General features: G+C 45.2%; 1 protein-coding gene across 1 annotated transcript in view; it reads right to left on the reverse strand.

Annotated features, from left to right (window-relative positions):
• Positions 1–1,197: 1,197 nt before the first annotated feature.
• LOC146869605 (E3 ubiquitin-protein ligase TRIM39-like) overlaps positions 1,198–17,313 on the reverse strand; it is a 98,355-nt gene continuing 82,239 nt past the window's right edge. The window contains exon 6 of the mRNA XM_085608559.1: positions 1,198–7,148. Coding sequence (XP_085464685.1) covers positions 6,637–7,148 — 512 coding nt within the window. The 3' untranslated portion in view covers positions 1,198–6,636. The remainder of the gene's footprint in view (positions 7,149–17,313) is intronic.

The raw sequence follows: 17,313 nt of genomic DNA on the forward strand, positions 1-17,313 counted from the left end.
CACAAGGAACACAAAATGGGCCTAAATGCAAAATCTCAATAGTTACTTTTTGCGTACAGAATATTGAACAAAAAACTGGGTTGCCCGAACCATGCACATCTTTTAAAAGTGATGGCTGCACAAATAGTACCGACATTGTCCTATGCCCTAGTAGTTTGGTGTGGTAAAGAGGAGGAACTGCAAAACGAACTTCAGACGAAGGTTTATAAAGCTGTTTTTAATTTACTGCCCCAGCTCAGATCCGGCTGAAATTCGGCCTTCAAAATCTGAAATTCCAGAGCTTGAGCGGCTTCGTGAAACTATGCTACAAATTCCGTGCATCTGAACTGGGGACATTAAACAATCTATGTTGGAAAGAAATCAAAATCCAGATGGAGGAGGGCATCCCACACTCATGGGGAGCCTATCTGAGAAAATCATTGGCGGAACTTGATATACAAACGACATGGGACAGCCAGATGGACCGGGCAGTTTTTGGCAAATTGGCAAATGAGACGGCAAAGAAGAAGTCCTTCTTAGAGCATAAAAAATCATCCTCGAAACGTAGGCATGGGTGGACTGTGATTAACTCCTACATATCAACAAAGCCTCAGGCCTATTTAGTAACTCATTTTAGTGTGGAGTTAAAAAAGAGTTTCACCAATTACCGTTTGGGCATGCATGACTCAAAAGATCTACAACCGTCTTGGAAAAGCAACCAACAAGCAGCACACTGTCGACTATGCGGTTTTTGTAATGAAACGTTAACTCATCTCTTGTGTGCCTGCCCCCCAGTTAAGGAAATAGGGAGGGGGCTTTTAAAACCGATTTTTAACGAATTGAACATTCGCACGTGTAGGCAAGCCGTGATACGTTGGTTGGAAGATTCCTCTATAATCTTGGCGTGCCGGGGGTAAAATATCTGGCAAAAGTAAGGGAACTTCTAAGGCAAGCCGATTTAGAGGATATTGATAAAGTATGAACACGGACGGCAGGGGCTTCAAATATGGCTCTCCTTCACTAGCCCAAGTAGCAAAAGGACTGCGATCCCATTTCACAAGATAATAGGAACAATACAGAAAAACGGCAGCTGACCAAACCTTACTGGAAAGTTTGGCATTTTATATGGACATTCTATCTTAAATAATTTAACCTTTGGATAATTTTGGTCACTTGAGTTCCTTGGAAAGTTGTGAATGATAGAACTTTCACAGATTGTTTAACCAGTTAGCCAACATTTTATGATCTTTATTAATGTTATTCAGATTTTAAAAGTTTGCCGACCTCATTGCTTATAAAACGATATTTAATGGAAGAAAAAGTTTAATACTTTTTTAAAGTGTAAATTGTAACGATTTTAAGTAATCATATACAATAAACTTTTGACTTGACCATCCAGTGGCTGTTTTCACTGATGCTAAAGTAGCTCAGAGGATTAAGATGCCTCCTTCATAGAACATGCTCTTGTGTGCTCAGAAGTTTTCAGGCAACAATAAAAATGTAAAGGTAATTTTGGCGATTAATGGTCCTTCTGGAGAGAGATGGAAGTTTTATCTAGTGGCTGTGTCCACTCATGCTAAAGTAGCGCAGAGGATTAAGACGCCTGCTACAAGGAACATGTTTCTGTGTGTTCAGAGGTTTTCAAGCAACAATAAAAATGTTTAAGGTTTCTTTAGCGATTAATGTTTATGCTGGAGAGAGATGGGAGTTTTATGCAGTGATAAAAATGTAAAGATAACTTTGGCGATTAATGTTCCTGCGGGAAAGAGATGGGACTTTTATCCAGTGGCTGTTTCCATTGATGCTAAAGTAGCGCAGTAGATTAAGATGCCTGCTGCAAAGAACATGTCCTTGTATGTTCAGAGGTTTCCAGGCAACAATAAAAATGTAAAGGTAACTTTGGTGATTAAAGTTTGTGCAGGAGAGAGACATTAAAGTTTTATCTAGTGGCTGTTCCGACTCATGTTAAAGTGAGGCAGAGCATTAAGATGCCTGCTGCAAAGAACATGTCCTTGTGTGTCTGTAGGTTTTCAGGCAATAATAAAAATGTAAAGGTAACTTTGGCGATTAATATTCCAGCTGAAGAGAGATCAGAGTTTTATCTAGTGGCTGTTTCCAATCATGGTAAAGTAGTGCAGAGGATTAAGATGCCTGCTGCAAAGAACATGCTCTTGTGTGTCCTGAGATTTTGAGGCAAGAATAAACATGTAAAGTTAACTTTGTAAATTAATGTTCCTGCAGGAGACAGATCAGAGTTTTATCCAGTGGCTGTTTCCACTCAAGCTAAAGTTTTGCAGAGTATTAAGATGCCTGCTGCAAAGAACATTTCCTTGTGTGTTCAGAGGTTTTCAGGCGACAATAAAAATGTTAAGTTCACCTTGGCAAATAATGTGTCTGCGGGAGAGAGATCGGAGTTTTATCTAGTGGCTGTTTCCACTCAAGCTAAAGTTTCGCATAGGATTAAGATGCCTGCTGCAAAGAACATTTCCTGGTGTGTTCAGAAGTTTTCAGGTGACAATAAAAATGTAAAGTTCACCTTGGCAAATAATGTGTCTGCGGGAGAGAGATCGGAGTTTTATCTAGTGGCTGTTTCCACTCATGCTAAAGTAGTGCAGAGGATTAAGATACCTGCTGCAAAGAACATGTCCTTGTGTGTTCATACGTTTTCAGGCGACAATAAAAATGTAAAGGGAACTTTGGCGATTAATGTTCCTGCTGGAGAGAGATGGGACTTTAATTTAGTGGCTGTTTCCAGTGATGCTAAAGTAGTGCAGAGAATTAAGATGCATGCCTAATGCAAAGAACATGTCCTTGTGTTCAGAGGTATTCAGGCAACAATAAAAATGTAAAGGTAACTTTGGCGATTAAAGTTCCTGCGGGAAAGAGATGGAAGTTTTATCTAGTGGCTGTTTCCACTCATGCTGAAGTAGCGCAAAGGATTAGGATGCCTTCTGCAAAGAACATGCTCTTGTGTGTTCAGAGGTTTTCAGGCAACAATAAAAATTTAAAAGTAACTTTGGCGATTAAGGTTCCTGCAGGACAGAAATGGAAGTTTTATCTAGTGTCTGTTTCCACTCATGCTAAAGTAGCGCAGAGGATTAAAATGCCTGCTGCAAAGAACATGTCCTTGTGTGTTCAGAGGGTTTCAGGCAACAATAAAAATGTAAAGGTAACTTTGGCGATTAATGTTCCTGCTGGAGAGAGATGGGAGTTTTATCTAGTGCCTGTTTCCACTCATGTTAAAGTAGCGCAGAGGATTAAGATGCCTGTTGTAAAGAAATATGTCTTTGTGAATTCAGAGGTTTTCAGACTACAATAAAAATGTGATGGTAACTTTAGCGATTATTGTTTATGCTGGAGAGAGATGGGAGTTTTGTGCAACAATAAAAATGTTAAGGTAACTTTGGCTATCAATGTTCCAGCTGGAGAGAGATGGAAGTTTTATCTAGTGGCTGTTTTCACTGATGCTAAAGTAGCTCAGAGGATTAAGATGCTTGCTGCAAAGAACATGCTCTTGTGTGTTCAGAAGTTTTCAGGCAACAATAAAAACGTAAAGGTAACTTTGGTGATTAAAGTTCCTGTTGGAGAGAGATTTAAATTGTATCTAGTGGCTGTTTCCACTCATGCTAAAGTAGCGCAGAAGATTAAGATGCCTGCTGCAAGGAACATGTTTCTGTGTGTTCAGAGGTTTTCAAGCAACAATAAAAATGTTTAAGGTTACTTTAGCGATTAATGTTTATGCTGGAGAGAGATGGGAGTTTTATGCAATAATAAAAATGTAAAGATAACTTTGCCGATTAAAGTACCTGCGGGAAAGAGATGGAAGTTTTATCTAGTGGCTGTTTCCACTCATGCTGAAGTAGCACACAGGATTAAGATGCCTGCTAGAAAGAACATGTCCTTGTGTATCAAGAGGTTTTCAGGCGACAAGAAAAATGTAAAGGTAACCTCGGCAATTAATGTTTTTGTGGGAGAGAGATCAGAGTTTTATCTAGTGGCTGTTTCCACTCACGCTAAAGTAGTGCAGAGGATTAAGATGCCTGCTGCAAAGAACATGTCCTTGTGTGTGCAGCGGTTTTCAGGCAACAATGAAAATGTAAAGGTAACTTTGGCGATTAATGTTCCTGCTGGAGAGAGATAGAAGTTTTATCAAGTGGCTGTTTCCACTCATGCTGAAGTAGCGCAGAAGATTAAGATGCCTGCTGCAAAGAACATGCTCTTGTGTGTTCAGAGGTTTTCTGGCAACAGTAAAAATGTAAACGTAACATTGGCGATTAAGGTTCCTGCAGGACGGAAATGGAAGTTTTATCCCGTGGCTGTTTCCACTCATGCTTAAGGATCACGGAGGATTTAGATGCCTACTGCAAAGAACATGTCCTTGTGTGTCTGTAGGTTCTCAGGCAATGATAAAAATGTAAAGGAAACTTTGAAAATTAATGTTCCTGCAGAAGACAGATCGGAGTTTTATCCAGTGGCTGTTTCCACTCAAGCTAAAGTTTTTACAGAGGATTAAGATGCCTGCTGCAAAGATCATTTCCTTGTGTGTTCAGAGATTTTCAGTCGACAATAAAAATGTAAAGTTAACCTTGGCAAATAATGTGTATGCGGGAGAGAAATCAGAGTTTTATCAGATGTTCCTGGTGGAGAGAGATGGAAGTTTTATCTAGTTGCTGTTTCCACTCATGCTAAAGTAGTGCAGAGGATTAAGATGCCTGCTGCAAAGAACATGTCCTTGTGTGTTCATACTTTTTCAGGCGACAACAAAAATGTAAAGGGAACTTTGGCGATTAAAGTTCCTGTGGGAAAGAGATGGAATTTTTATTTAGTGGCTGTTTCGACTCATGCTGAAGTAGCGCAGAGGATTAAGATTCCTGCTGCAAAGAACATGCTCTTGTGTGTTCAGAGGTGTGCAGACGACAATAAAACTGTAAAGGTAACCTCGGCAATTAATGTTTCTGTGGGAGAGAGATCGGAAGTTTTATCTAGTGGCTGTTTCCACTCATGCTAAAGTAGCACAGAGGATTAAGATGCCTTCTGCAAAGAACATGTCCTTATGTGTTCAGAGGTTTTCAGGCAACAATAAAAATGTAAAGGTAGTTCTGGCGATTAATGGTCCTGCTGTAGTGAGATGGCAGTTTTATCTAGTGGCTGTTTCCACTCATGTTAAAGTAGCGCAGAGGATTAAGGTGCCTGCTGCATAGAACATGTCCTTGTGTGTCTGTAAGTTTGTAGGCAACAATAAAAATGTAAAGTTAACTTTGGCGATTAATGTTCCTGGTGGAGAGAGATGGAAGTTTTATCTAGTGGCTGTTTTCACTTAGGCTAAAGTAGCGCAGAGGATTAAGATGCCTGCTGCAAAGAACATGTCCTTGTGTGTCCAGATGTTTTCAGGCAACAATAAAAATGTAAAGGTAACCTTGCCTATTAATGTTCCTGCTGGAGAGAGATGGGAGTTTTATGTAGTGGCTGTTTCCACTCACGCTAAAGTAGCACAGAGGATTAAGATGCCTGCTGCAAAGAACATGCTCTTGTGTGTTCAGAGGTTTTCATGCAACAATAAAAATGTAAAGTTAACTTTGGAAATTAATGTTCCTGTAGGAGACAGATCGGAGTTTTATCCAATGGCTGTTTCCACTTATGCTAAAGTTTCGCAGAGGATTAAGATGGCTGCTGCAAAGAACATTTCCTTGTGAGTTCAGAGGTTTTAAGGCGACAATAAAAATGTAAATTTAACTTTGGCGATTAAGGTTCCTGCGGGAGTGAGAAGGAAGTAGTGGCTGCATCCTTGAAGGAGTATGTGGGGATGTGTGGGGTCTACAGCGGAACTAGATTTCACTTTACTAAAAAGTGTTGGAAGAGTTTATCTGGTAATGGGGAGGGGGCGTTTGTGATGCAGACGGTGGGTGAGTCCAGAGTCTTTTTTTGGGGGGTAGAATTTGGTGCATTTATTGTACTTTATAGGGAACAGTAAATTTCGGAGATTTAAAAAAAAAAATGTTGCTAGATCATTGCAATGAGTGAGTGTGTGTTCTGGGAAATTGCCGCCAATCGATGTGGTTAGGGATTTAACAATTTGGAAACACAAACAGTAAACGTAAGAGTTAATGGCAGGCCGGTAGTTTCGTTGTTTTCAATCGATATTTTACTATTATAAACATGTTAGATTGGTCCATGGGGCCATGCATATTACATTTACCCTTATTGCCCTTTCAATAGTTTGTAGACAAGCCTTATTAATCTAATTACAATTGGGGATTTTTGGTGTAAAGATGCATATGCCAACCACATGCACCCCAGCACACTACCCACATGCATCCCACCAACACACACCTTATAACACAGCAGTACGGAGCACAGCAGCCACACTGCTCTACAACATACCTAAACACTTACAAGCTCCTAAAGGCGAGACCTGTTGGCTATTCCAATGCTTGTTTCATTCTGCAGAGACTTTATCATATGTTACATGCGGTTTGGTGCATGATTCACACAGCAAACATTGTCTGCCCTTGTTTTAAAAATGTACAAGGAAAGAGATACATAGTGTCACGTGAGGCTTCTGGTTGTCATGGAAACAGGTGAGAGGGTCCTTGTGAAGAAGGTCCTTTGGAATGTTGGTGTTTGAACCGCGGATGACAGTTGGGTGGCAGGGGGGGCTCATACCAGCCTCAGCTCTGCTCCTCCCCAGAGACAGAAGTACGGGACGAGCCTCTGTGTGAAGGGCGCCTGCGGGAAGGAGTAGAGAAGCTCCATGGAGTCAGCATTGTACACGGACAGCCGCCCCCCCTCGTAGTCCAGATACACCCCCAGCTTCAGGGGCTTCTCACGAGGGGACAGAGGGGTCCGAGGGGAGGTGAGAGTCCAGTACTGACCCTCCCAGCCCTGCACAGCCCAGAGTCCCCCCTCAGGTGACCATGTGAAGTGTCCCTTCCTGTCCACAGACTCTGCTGCGACCCCCACATGCCACTGCACCCCCTCCTGCAGCAGCTGCACCTCCCAGTAATGTCTGCCGGAGGTGAACCCCTCGCTCCCCAGCACAGAGGGGTAGTAGGTGAGTCTCTTGGGGGTGTCCGGCAGGGTCTGCGCTGTGCCCGTCTGTCTCACACGTTTCCCCCCCTCAGACAGGAGGAGCTCAGGATGAGCCGTGTCAGGATCCAGAGTCACCATCACTGTAGAGAAGAGATTCACAATTAGAGATTTAACGACACAAAGAAAGGCTGTAATTACTGCTTCTGTTATACATATGATTAATGTACACCACATCTGGCAGGAGCACGCGGTGCTAGACAGCGCGACACTAGGCTGCTCACTACACTAAAGCAAGCGACACTAGACTGCTCACTACACTAAAGCACGCGACACTAGACTGCTCACTACACTAAAGCGAGCAGCACTAGGCTGCTGACTACACTAAAGCGAGCGGCACTAGACTGCTCACTACACTAAAGCGAGCGGCACTAGACTGCTCACTACACTAAAGCGTACAGCACTAGACTGCTCACTACACTAAAGCACGCGGCACTAGACTGATCACTACACTAAAGCGAGTGGCACTTGACCGCTCACACACTAAAGTGCGCAGCACTAGACTGCTCACTACACTAAAGCGTGCAGCACTAGACTGCTCACTACACTAAAGCGCGCAACACTAAACTGCTCACTACACTAGAGAGCGTATTCATCCAGAGCACACACTACACCAAACAGCACACTTCACTACATAGGACATTCTACTACACACTACACGCAGCATACTACATTGCTCTACCACACATGACGCACACTACAATAGCAGAGAGTAACAGTAACTTGATTAGATGGTACGGAGTGATAGCTACTCCAAGGTTTACTGTACTAATCAGTACTCTCTAATAGATAGTACAGAGTAACAGAGCTACTAGAAGGTATAGAGTACTAGTCAGTACAGTGCATTAGATGGCACAGAGTGACAGAACCACTATAAGGAAACAGTACTAGTCAGTACACTTGTGAGAGAGCTACGAGAAGGTATTCAGTACTAGTCAGTACACTGAATGAAATGGCACAGAGTAACAGAGATACTCCAAGGTATTCTGTACTACTCAGTACTCTATAATAGATAGTACAGAGTAACAGAGCTGCTACAAGGAAAACAGTACTAGTCAGTACCCTGGATTATATTGTAGAGTGAGAGAGCTCCTAGAAGTCATGCAGTACTAGTCAGTACACTGCAGGGTATACAGTACTGTACACTGCATTAGATGACCCAGAGTGACAGAGCTCCTCCAAGGTATACAGTACTAGTCAGTACCCTGCACTAGATGGTACTGAGTGAAAGAGATACTCCAAGTCATACTGTACTAGTCAGCACTCTATAGTAGATAGTACAGAGTAACAGAGCTGCAACAAGGAAAACAGTACTAGTCAGTACCCTGGATTAGATTGTACAGAGTGAGAGAGCTGCTAGACGTAATACAGTACTAGTCAGTACACTCCATTCGATGTCACAGAGTGACAGAGGTACTAGCAGTGTTCAGTACTAGTCAGTACACTCCATTCGATGGTAAACAGTAACAGCTACTACAAGGAAAGCAGTACAAGTGAGCACACTGGATTACATTGTACAGAGTGAGAAAGCTGCCAGAGGTATACAGTACTAGTCAGTACACTGCATTAGATGGTACCGAGTGACAGAGCTACTCCAAGGTATACAGTACTAGTCAGTACACTGTGTTATATGATAGAGAGTAACAGAGCTACTCCAAGGTAAACCGTACTAGGCACTACTCTCCATTGGATGGTGCAGAGTAGGAGAGCTACTAGAAGGTATAGAGTACTAGTCAGTACACTGCATTGGATGGCAGAGAGTAACAGAGGGACTGAAGTGTACTGTACTACTCGGTACACGCCATTAGATGGTACAGAGTGACACAGATACTGCAAGGTATATTGTACTAGTCAGTACACTGTAATATATGGCTCTGACTGACAGAGCTACTAGAAGGTCTACTGTACTAGTCAGTACGGATGTATGACGTTACAACGCATACATTAACATCGCGGTACATTACATCGCGGTTCTGACAACGCAAGTCGTTGGAGGGCGCTGGACTTAGGAGTAGTATAATTTACTATTCCAACTCCAGTCTACGTACAGTAGGGAAGGTGTTGGATAGTAAATTATACTATTCCTTGTCCTAGAGCGCCATCTAGCGCAAGTCGTTGTAATGACTTGCGTTGTAAAAACCGCAATGTAATGGCATCGCGATGTAATCCCCGCGTTGTAAACGATGTTTCCTGTCAGTACACCCCATTAGATGGCACAGAGTGACAGAGCTACCCCAAGGTATCGTACTAGCGCCAGGACACTCCATTGGATGGTGTTGAGTAGGAGAGCTACAAGAAGGAATACAGTAGTAGTCAGTACACTGCATTACATGGTACTGAGTGACAGAGCTACTGGAAGGTATACTGTAATAGTCAGTACACTGCATCAGATGGCACAGAGTGGCTGAGCTACTCCAAGGCATACATTACTTGCCAGTACTACTGAAGTGACCTGTACTAGTCAATACACTTCAATACATGGTACGGAGTGAGAGAGCTACTAGAAGGTGTACAGTACTAGGCAGTACACAGCACTGCATGGTACAGAGTGATAGAGGTACTGGAAAGTATACTGTACTAGTCAGTACACAGCATTTGGATGGTGTTGAGTAGATGAACTACTAAAAGGTATACACCAGTAGTCAGTACACTGTATTAGATGGCACAGAGTGAGAGAGCTTTTAGAAGTTATATAGTACTAGTCGGAACACTGTATTAGATGCCACAGAGTAACAGAGGTACTAGAAGTGTACTCTACTAGTCAGTGCACTGCATTCAATGGAACGGAGTGATACGAGCTACTAGACACTATACAGTACTGGTCAGTACACTGCATTACATGTCACAGAGTGACAGAGGCACTAGAAGTGTACTGTACTAATTCATTAGATGGTACAGAGTGACAGACGTATTCGAAGGTATATTGTACTAGTCAGTACACTGTGTTATATGGCAGAGGCACAGAGCTACTCCAAGGTGTACAGTACCAGGCAGAACCCTGTATTGGATGGCGCAGAGTAGGAGAGCTACTAGAAGGTATACAGTACTAGTCAGTGCACTGCATTCGATGTCACAGTGACAGAGCTACTCCAAGGCATTCTGTAATAGTCCGTACTCTATATTAGATGGTACAGAGTAAGAGAGCAACTCGAAGGTAAACAGTACGAGGCAGAGCACGGCACTGGATAGTACAGAGTAAGAGATACTAGAAGGAATACAGTACTAGTCAGTACACTGCATTACCTGTCACAGAGTGACAGAGGTACTAGCAGTGTTCAGTACTAGTCAGTGCACTCCATTTGATGGCAAACAGTAACAGAGCTACTACAAGGAAAGCAGTACAAGTGAGCACACTGGATTACATTGTACAGAGTGAGAAAGCTGCCAGAGGTATACAGTACTAGTCAGTACACTGCATGAGACGGCATAGAGTAAGAGAGGTGCTAGAAGTGTACAGTACTAGTCAGTGCACTGCATTAGATGGCATAGAGGGACAGAGCTACTCCAAGGTATACAGTACTAGTTAGTACACTGCATTAGATGGTACAGAGTAAGAGAGCTACCAGAAGGTATACAGTACTAGTCAGTGCACTTTATTCGATGTTACAGAGTAACAGAGACCCTCGAAGCCACACTGTACTGGTCAGCACACTGCACTACAAGGTAGGGAGTAACAGAGCTACTAGAAGTGCGATGTGCTAGTCAGTACCCTGCATTAGATGGCACAGAGAAGGAGCACGACTAGAAGATACACAGTACTAGTCAGTATACAGCATTGGAAAATACAGAGTTAGAGAGATAATAGAATGTATACTGTAGACGTCCGTACACTGCATTAGATGGTAGAGAGCGATAGAACTCCTCCTAGAAGGTGTACTGTACTAGTCAGTACACTGCATTAGATGGTGCAGAGCAACAGAGAGACCAGAAGGTGTAATGTACTAGTCAGTAAACTGAATTAAATGATACAGAGAAAGAGAGCCACTCCAAGGCAAACTGTACTAGTCAGAAAACTGCAGTAGATGGTAAAAAGTAAAATAGCTACTCCACGGTATTCTGTACTACTCAATACACTGCAAAACATAGTACAGAGTAACAGAGTTAGTCCAACGCATACTGTACAAGTCAATACTCTACATTAGATGGTAAGGGAGTACCAGAGCTACTAGAAGGAATACAGTGCTACTCAGTGCACTGTATTAGATGGCACAGAGTGACAAAACTACCCCAAGGTATACAGTACCAGTCAGTACCCTGCATTAGATGACACAGAGTAACCAAGCAACTCCAAGGTATAAAGCACAAGTCAGTACACTGCATCGGATAGTGCAGAGTAACAGAACTACTAGAAGGTATACTATACTAGTCAGTACTCTGTATTAGATGGTACAGAGCAAAAGAGCTAATAGAAGGTATACAGTAGTAGTCAGCAAACTGCGTTAGATGTCACAGAGTGACAACGCTACTCCAAGGTATACAGTACTACTCAGTACATTGCATTAGATGGTAGAGTGACAGAGATACCAGAAGGCATACTGTATTTGTCACTGGACTGTATTGTATGTTACAGAGTGACAGAGCAACTTCAAGATAGTCTCCCAGGGTCTTCTCCGGCGGGGCCTGTTTGTCCGTTTCCTGTTTCCCGGTGGGGTCTTGGTGCTCTTCCGATTCCTGCCGATCCCCCTTGGTTTTTCTTCTGCCCCCCTGGTTTTCAAGTTGGGGTGGTCTTCCTTGGTCGGGGACCTCCACGGGATGTGTGTCGGGTGTTCTTGTGCCTTGTTGGCGGGCGGTGCTTTGCATTGTCCTTCTCTTGGGGGCTCGTCCCATCCGGTGGGTCTCAGTGCTGCTGGGCCGTCCTGGGTTCTGGTGCATTCTCGTCTTCACATGTCCTCGTGGGTTTACTTTCTCTAGTCCCGCCCACGGTTCCGTTATGCCTGTGGTTGTGCTCCACGGGTTCGGTCCGGGTTGGTGATGTCCATGCTTTTCCCCTTTTCTTGGTCGCGGGTCGGGCATGCAGCTCCCTTTCTGCCCTGTCTGCAGTTGCGGCCTGAGGTCTTCCTTTTCTGGTGTCCCCTTCCCAGGTGGTTGTGGTCTTTTCCGGCCTGTGGGGCGTGCGTGGGTTCCCGGTCTGTGCGGGGTCGGTTGGTCCCCCTGCTGGCGGGTTTCTCCTCTACCTTCTGTTGGCCGTTCCATTGAGAATTTGTTCTGGACTTGGCTGGGGTCCGGGGGTGGTCAATCGGGACTGTTTCTCTCCCAGGGGTATTCTGCATGTTGTTTCTCTGGTGCAGGTTTTTTCCTCCCATGACTTCCGTCTTCCTATGGACAGCTGGCTTCCTTTGGTCCGGGCTCGGTTTGGGTCCTCGGTGGTGGCTGTCTTTGGCTTCCTCGTTCGGGCTTCAGGCTTGGCGCTTTCCTCCACTCCATTTGCTTATGCGGGTTCTGGGCTTGTTTGGCCTGGACGGGGCATTTGACCTGTTGGTGGTGCTCGCCTGTGTTCTTCTCCCTTGGTTTCTGCCGCTTTGGGTGTTGATTGTCCATGGTGGCTGGGCTTTCCCGGTTCTTCCTTCCCCTTTGCGGGGCCCTCCGCTTCCTGTCCGGATTTTGTGACCTCTTCTTCTTTAACCCTGGCTCTGGGGTAGGTACTGGTACATGCTGGCTTGGGGTTGCTCCCTGGAGGTGTTGGCATTGCTTCGGGGTCGTTTCTACCGACTCTTCTTTCCTTCTAGCCATTGGTGTGTTTCTGCCTATGGCCTTACCTCCCTGTACGCTCCTTTTCTTGGTGGCTCTCAGTTTTTCAGCTGGGTCGGGCCTGGTCAGTGGCTGGCTTGGTGGCCTCCTGGGTCCTCGCTTCGGCGGCTCGTTCACTACACGTGAACCATTACAGGGACAGGTTGCTTGGCCCCTGCGCTGGGATGTCACGATCGTTCACCCAGCTTTCCCCATGCTGCTGGTGCTGTATGCTTCCTTGTGCATAGTGGTCCTGTGATGGGCCTTCGCTTTTCTTTCTGGTGGCTTAGCCATGGACCTGGTCCCTTCTGATTTTCGGGCTCCTTGGGCGGCCTTGCGGGCTTTCCGCTGTTGGCTGCTTTGGTGGCCGGGTTGCTTCCGGGTTGTTTCCTGTGGCTACCGGGGGCTGTTTTACCCTGTGCCTTTGCTGGTGTTGTGTTCCCTTCCGGGTCCTTTGAGACAATAGAGTCCATGGCCTGCCTGTTTTTCACTGTGTTGATGGTGTTTTGTTGGCATTCCGTTTTGTGGGTCGGAGGGGGTGCTGGGTTCCTTTCAGCGCTCTCCTCCGTTCTTGCGGCTCCTGCCGGTCTGCTTGGCTGCGTCTGGTTCCTCGGCTTTTGCCTTCGGTTTCCTCAGTTGACCGCCGGGCCTGTTGGGTTTTGTTTCCTTCTTTCCTTCCGATCACTGGACTTGGGGTGGTTTCTGTTCTCTCGGTGTGGTGGTCCAACATGTTGATTTTCTGTGTTTGCGTCAGACTGTGTCTTTTGGCTGCTGTGGCATCTTGTTGTCTCTGTGGTGGCGTTGCCCTCTTTCCTTCGATTCCAGAGCCTGGGGCTTTTGCTTCCCTCTCTCTTTTGACTGTCTGTCGGGCAGTCTTGGCAGTTTGGGCCAGCTGGCCTCTTGCTGTTGTGGTGCTCGTTTGTTTGTTGCTTTTGGCTCCGTACGTTCTGGTTGCGTTCCTTCTCTGTCCTCCTTCAGTCATTGGTTCGGGCGGATTTTCTGGCAGCCCTTCGGGTCTCAGGGGTTTTGGGTTTTCGGCCCTCCCTCCCGGTGTCTCTCTGTCCGGGCTGGTTCTCCCTGCTCATGGTTGCCTGTCTCTTGGGTGTTTTCTTCCACTCGTCTGTGTTTTTGGGTTTGCACTGCTTCTTTGGCATCCCCTTCTGGTCCATTAGTTTCTTGTGAGTTTCCATGAAGCTGCTTGGCTTTAGTATGTGCTCACTTTGTTAATCAAGTGGCAAGGAAGACTTACAAGGAGATAATGTCCTGGTTACTTACCCGTAATCTTCATTACTCCAAGTATAGTCTTCCTCGCCACATGAGTTCCCATCCCTCCCTCCCTGTGTTGCTATCGGCTTCATGTTTCTGCTTGGTAGTTCTCAGGCTGAGGGTTGGGCCGAACCTCCTCTTATAGAGGTCAGGGGTGATAGGGGTCGGCCATGTTGGGAAGGGATGGGAGGCATGGGAGGCTAACTTTTGCTTTGGAGGGTTCTGATGTGGAGCTGAAGCTCACTTTGTTAATCATGTGGCGAGGAAGACTATACTCGGAGCAATGAAGATTACCGGTAAGTACTCTATATTAGATAGTACAGAGTAAGAGAGCTACTAGAAGGTATAATGTAGTAGTCAGTACACTGCATTAGATGGCACAGAGTGACAGAGCTACTCCAAGGTATACAGTACCAGTCAGTACACTGCATTGGACGGTGTAGAGTAGGAGGGCTACTAGAAGGTATACAGTACCAGTCAGTACACTGCATTGGACGGTGTAGAGTAGGATCACTACTAGAAGGTATACATTACTAGTCAGTACACTGCATTAGATGGTACAGCGTGGAGGAGCTAATAGAAGGCATGCTGTAGTAGTCAGTACGCTACATTAGATGGTGCAGAGTAACAGAGCTACTAGGAGGTACACTGTAGTAGTCCCCACACTATATTAGATGGTACAGTGCGACAGAGCCTCCAGAAGGTGTACTGTACTGGTCAGTACACTGAATTGTGTTTTACAAAGAAACAGAGCAACTCCAAGGCATAATACACTAGTTAGTACACTGCAGTAGATGGAACAAAGTAACAGAGCGACTCCAAGGTATACTGTACTACTCAGTACACTGCAATAAATAGTACACAGTAACAAAGTCAGTCTAAGGCATACTGTACAGGTCAGTACCCTACATTAGATGGTACACAGTACCAGAGCTACTGTAAGTTATACAGCACTAGTTAGTACACTGCATTAGATGACACAGAATGACAGATCTACTCCAAGGTATATTGCACTTGTCAGTACACTGCATTGGCTGGTGCAGTGTAGGAGAGCTACTAGAAGGTATACATTACTAGTCAGTAGACTGTATTAGATGGCACGGTGTAAGTGAGATGGGGGTCCCAGGGGCAAAAAACAAATAGGATTACGGTAAATAGAGGAGTTCGCCGGGGCTGTGTACTGGCTCCCACATTATTTTCCCTATATATGAATGGGGTCGTTAGCTATTTACAGGAACTTCCATCTGATGCACAAGCCCTGGCGGGCGATCGGGTCCCTACTTTACTTTTCGCAGACGACACGCTCCTTATTTCTAAAACACCAGCAGGGCTCCAAAAGCTCCTAGATAGATTTTACTCCTTTTGTAAAACTAGGGGTTTGATTATAAATAATACTAAGACCAAGCTCATGGTGTTTAATCCCTACAAACCTTTCAGAAATAATTTTAGCTTAGAAGGATCACACTTGGAAAAAGTCCCAATGTTCGATTACTTGGGAATAAGACTGGATGAAAAAATGCGATGGAGGTATCACATCGACAAGATGCTCCTAAGCCACAAGCGTGTCACAGGCATTCTAAGCAAAGAACTTCGCCTATCGTTGAGCAGACCTGTGGCTCCTGCCCTGATAATCTATGCAGCTAAAGCGGTCAGCTCCGCCCTCTACGGAGCAGAATTGTGGGGCTTTGAAAACACTAGTGATGGTCCCCAGAAGCACGCCATTAAAACCACTGCTAAAAGATCTAGGTAGACACTCCTTTAAAGACCTAGCGAGACTACGACCTCTGCTTTTTTGGGCCCGCTTATGCCGGACCCCTGAATTGGCCAACTATACAGCCGCACTAACAGAAATCATGGCACTAGATGTCAATAAAAGAATCAGCTGGCTGGCCAATCTCAAAAAATCCCTTTATGCCTTAGGTTTTAAGGAGCAATGGGACACGCAAACCCCCCCCCCCCCCCCCCCCCCCCCCCAGTAAGGATGATCTCAAAAAACATTATTGGGCCTGGGTCGATGCTGAAGAACACAGCAACCCAAGAATTGTCAGGATGACGGAAGAATTCTTTCTCCATAAGAATCGCATGTTTTTTTAACCATATCTTGATTTTATAAAAACACCACGCGATAGAGCGCTCTATATCCAGTTCAGGGTTGGCTCTCTGCCGGTTAGAGAGCTAACAGCGACATGGAGCACCCCATATCAGGCGCCTTTAGGGTGCCCCTGCTGCAAAGCACCGGCAGAGAGCATAGCCCACTTTTTGTTTGCTTGTCCCGCCTACAAAAGCGCAAGGGCAAAATGGCTGAAACCTATCTGTAGAGATTTAAAGACACGTGATTATTGTATTGCTTTACGTATTCTAAAGGCCGACCCGCGGACCCTCTTTGCTTGTGGTGTAGCCAAATACCTTGGTCGTGCCTGGATTGTAAGGTTTAAACACTTGAGCTGAGGAAATATGAATTTTGTGATCAGTTATGTCCCCTATCTTGGACCCCAACGGCTCCATGTACATGCTACGAGTACATGTATGTTCCCTCCAGTTCCAGCTATGAAGACGCAAATACATGTGCGTCCAACGTCAACATGCCCTCTTTCAGATCCGCCATAAATGGGTCGGATATTCCATTCCTAAGTATGAAAGGCCACCGATTTTATGTGGTTCACTTTCCACGTTTTACAGTTCATGCAAGTAGGCCCTGAATTCTGCCATCAAGCCTTTTCCTGCCTTCTGCCTCTGAAAGCTCCAGTCTGAGCTCGCATCTGTATCCATGAACTTTGTCCTACTCCATGCGCGGCTAACGGTGCCTGACACGGCCTGTTGCCTGCCAAAAACTGTATTCAGCCTTCAGGTTATCTGCTCCGCTCCTCGTCCAATGCATTCCTGTCTAGCAGTTTAGGTAAACATCCTTCCAGCTACCGAGAAAAGGGCCCGGCTTCACTGTCTTCATACAAGTAATTCATAGCCCTGCTACCATGCCCCCCTCGCATCTCATGTAGACACTTAGACGCTTGCACACGCATTAACAGTCAGTATAGAATAGATTCTGTTCGAGAGACCTTCTCCTTTTGGATAATACAGTTCCTTCAACATAAGATATTAGATATGATTTGGGATTAGGTTGACCTGACCCTCCAGACTTCTGTCTCCACATGTAGAGCTAAATGTCAATTCCCCTGCACCCCCTAGTTGCACGTCAATCACACGTCATGCGGCTGCGCGCGCATCTCTGCCAAGTATTTCTGCTGACACTGCAGG

This window comes from Triturus cristatus, chromosome 1_1 (genome assembly GCF_964204655.1).
Source record: "Triturus cristatus chromosome 1_1, aTriCri1.1, whole genome shotgun sequence".
In the NCBI taxonomy this organism is placed as follows: Eukaryota; Metazoa; Chordata; class Amphibia; order Caudata; family Salamandridae; genus Triturus; species Triturus cristatus.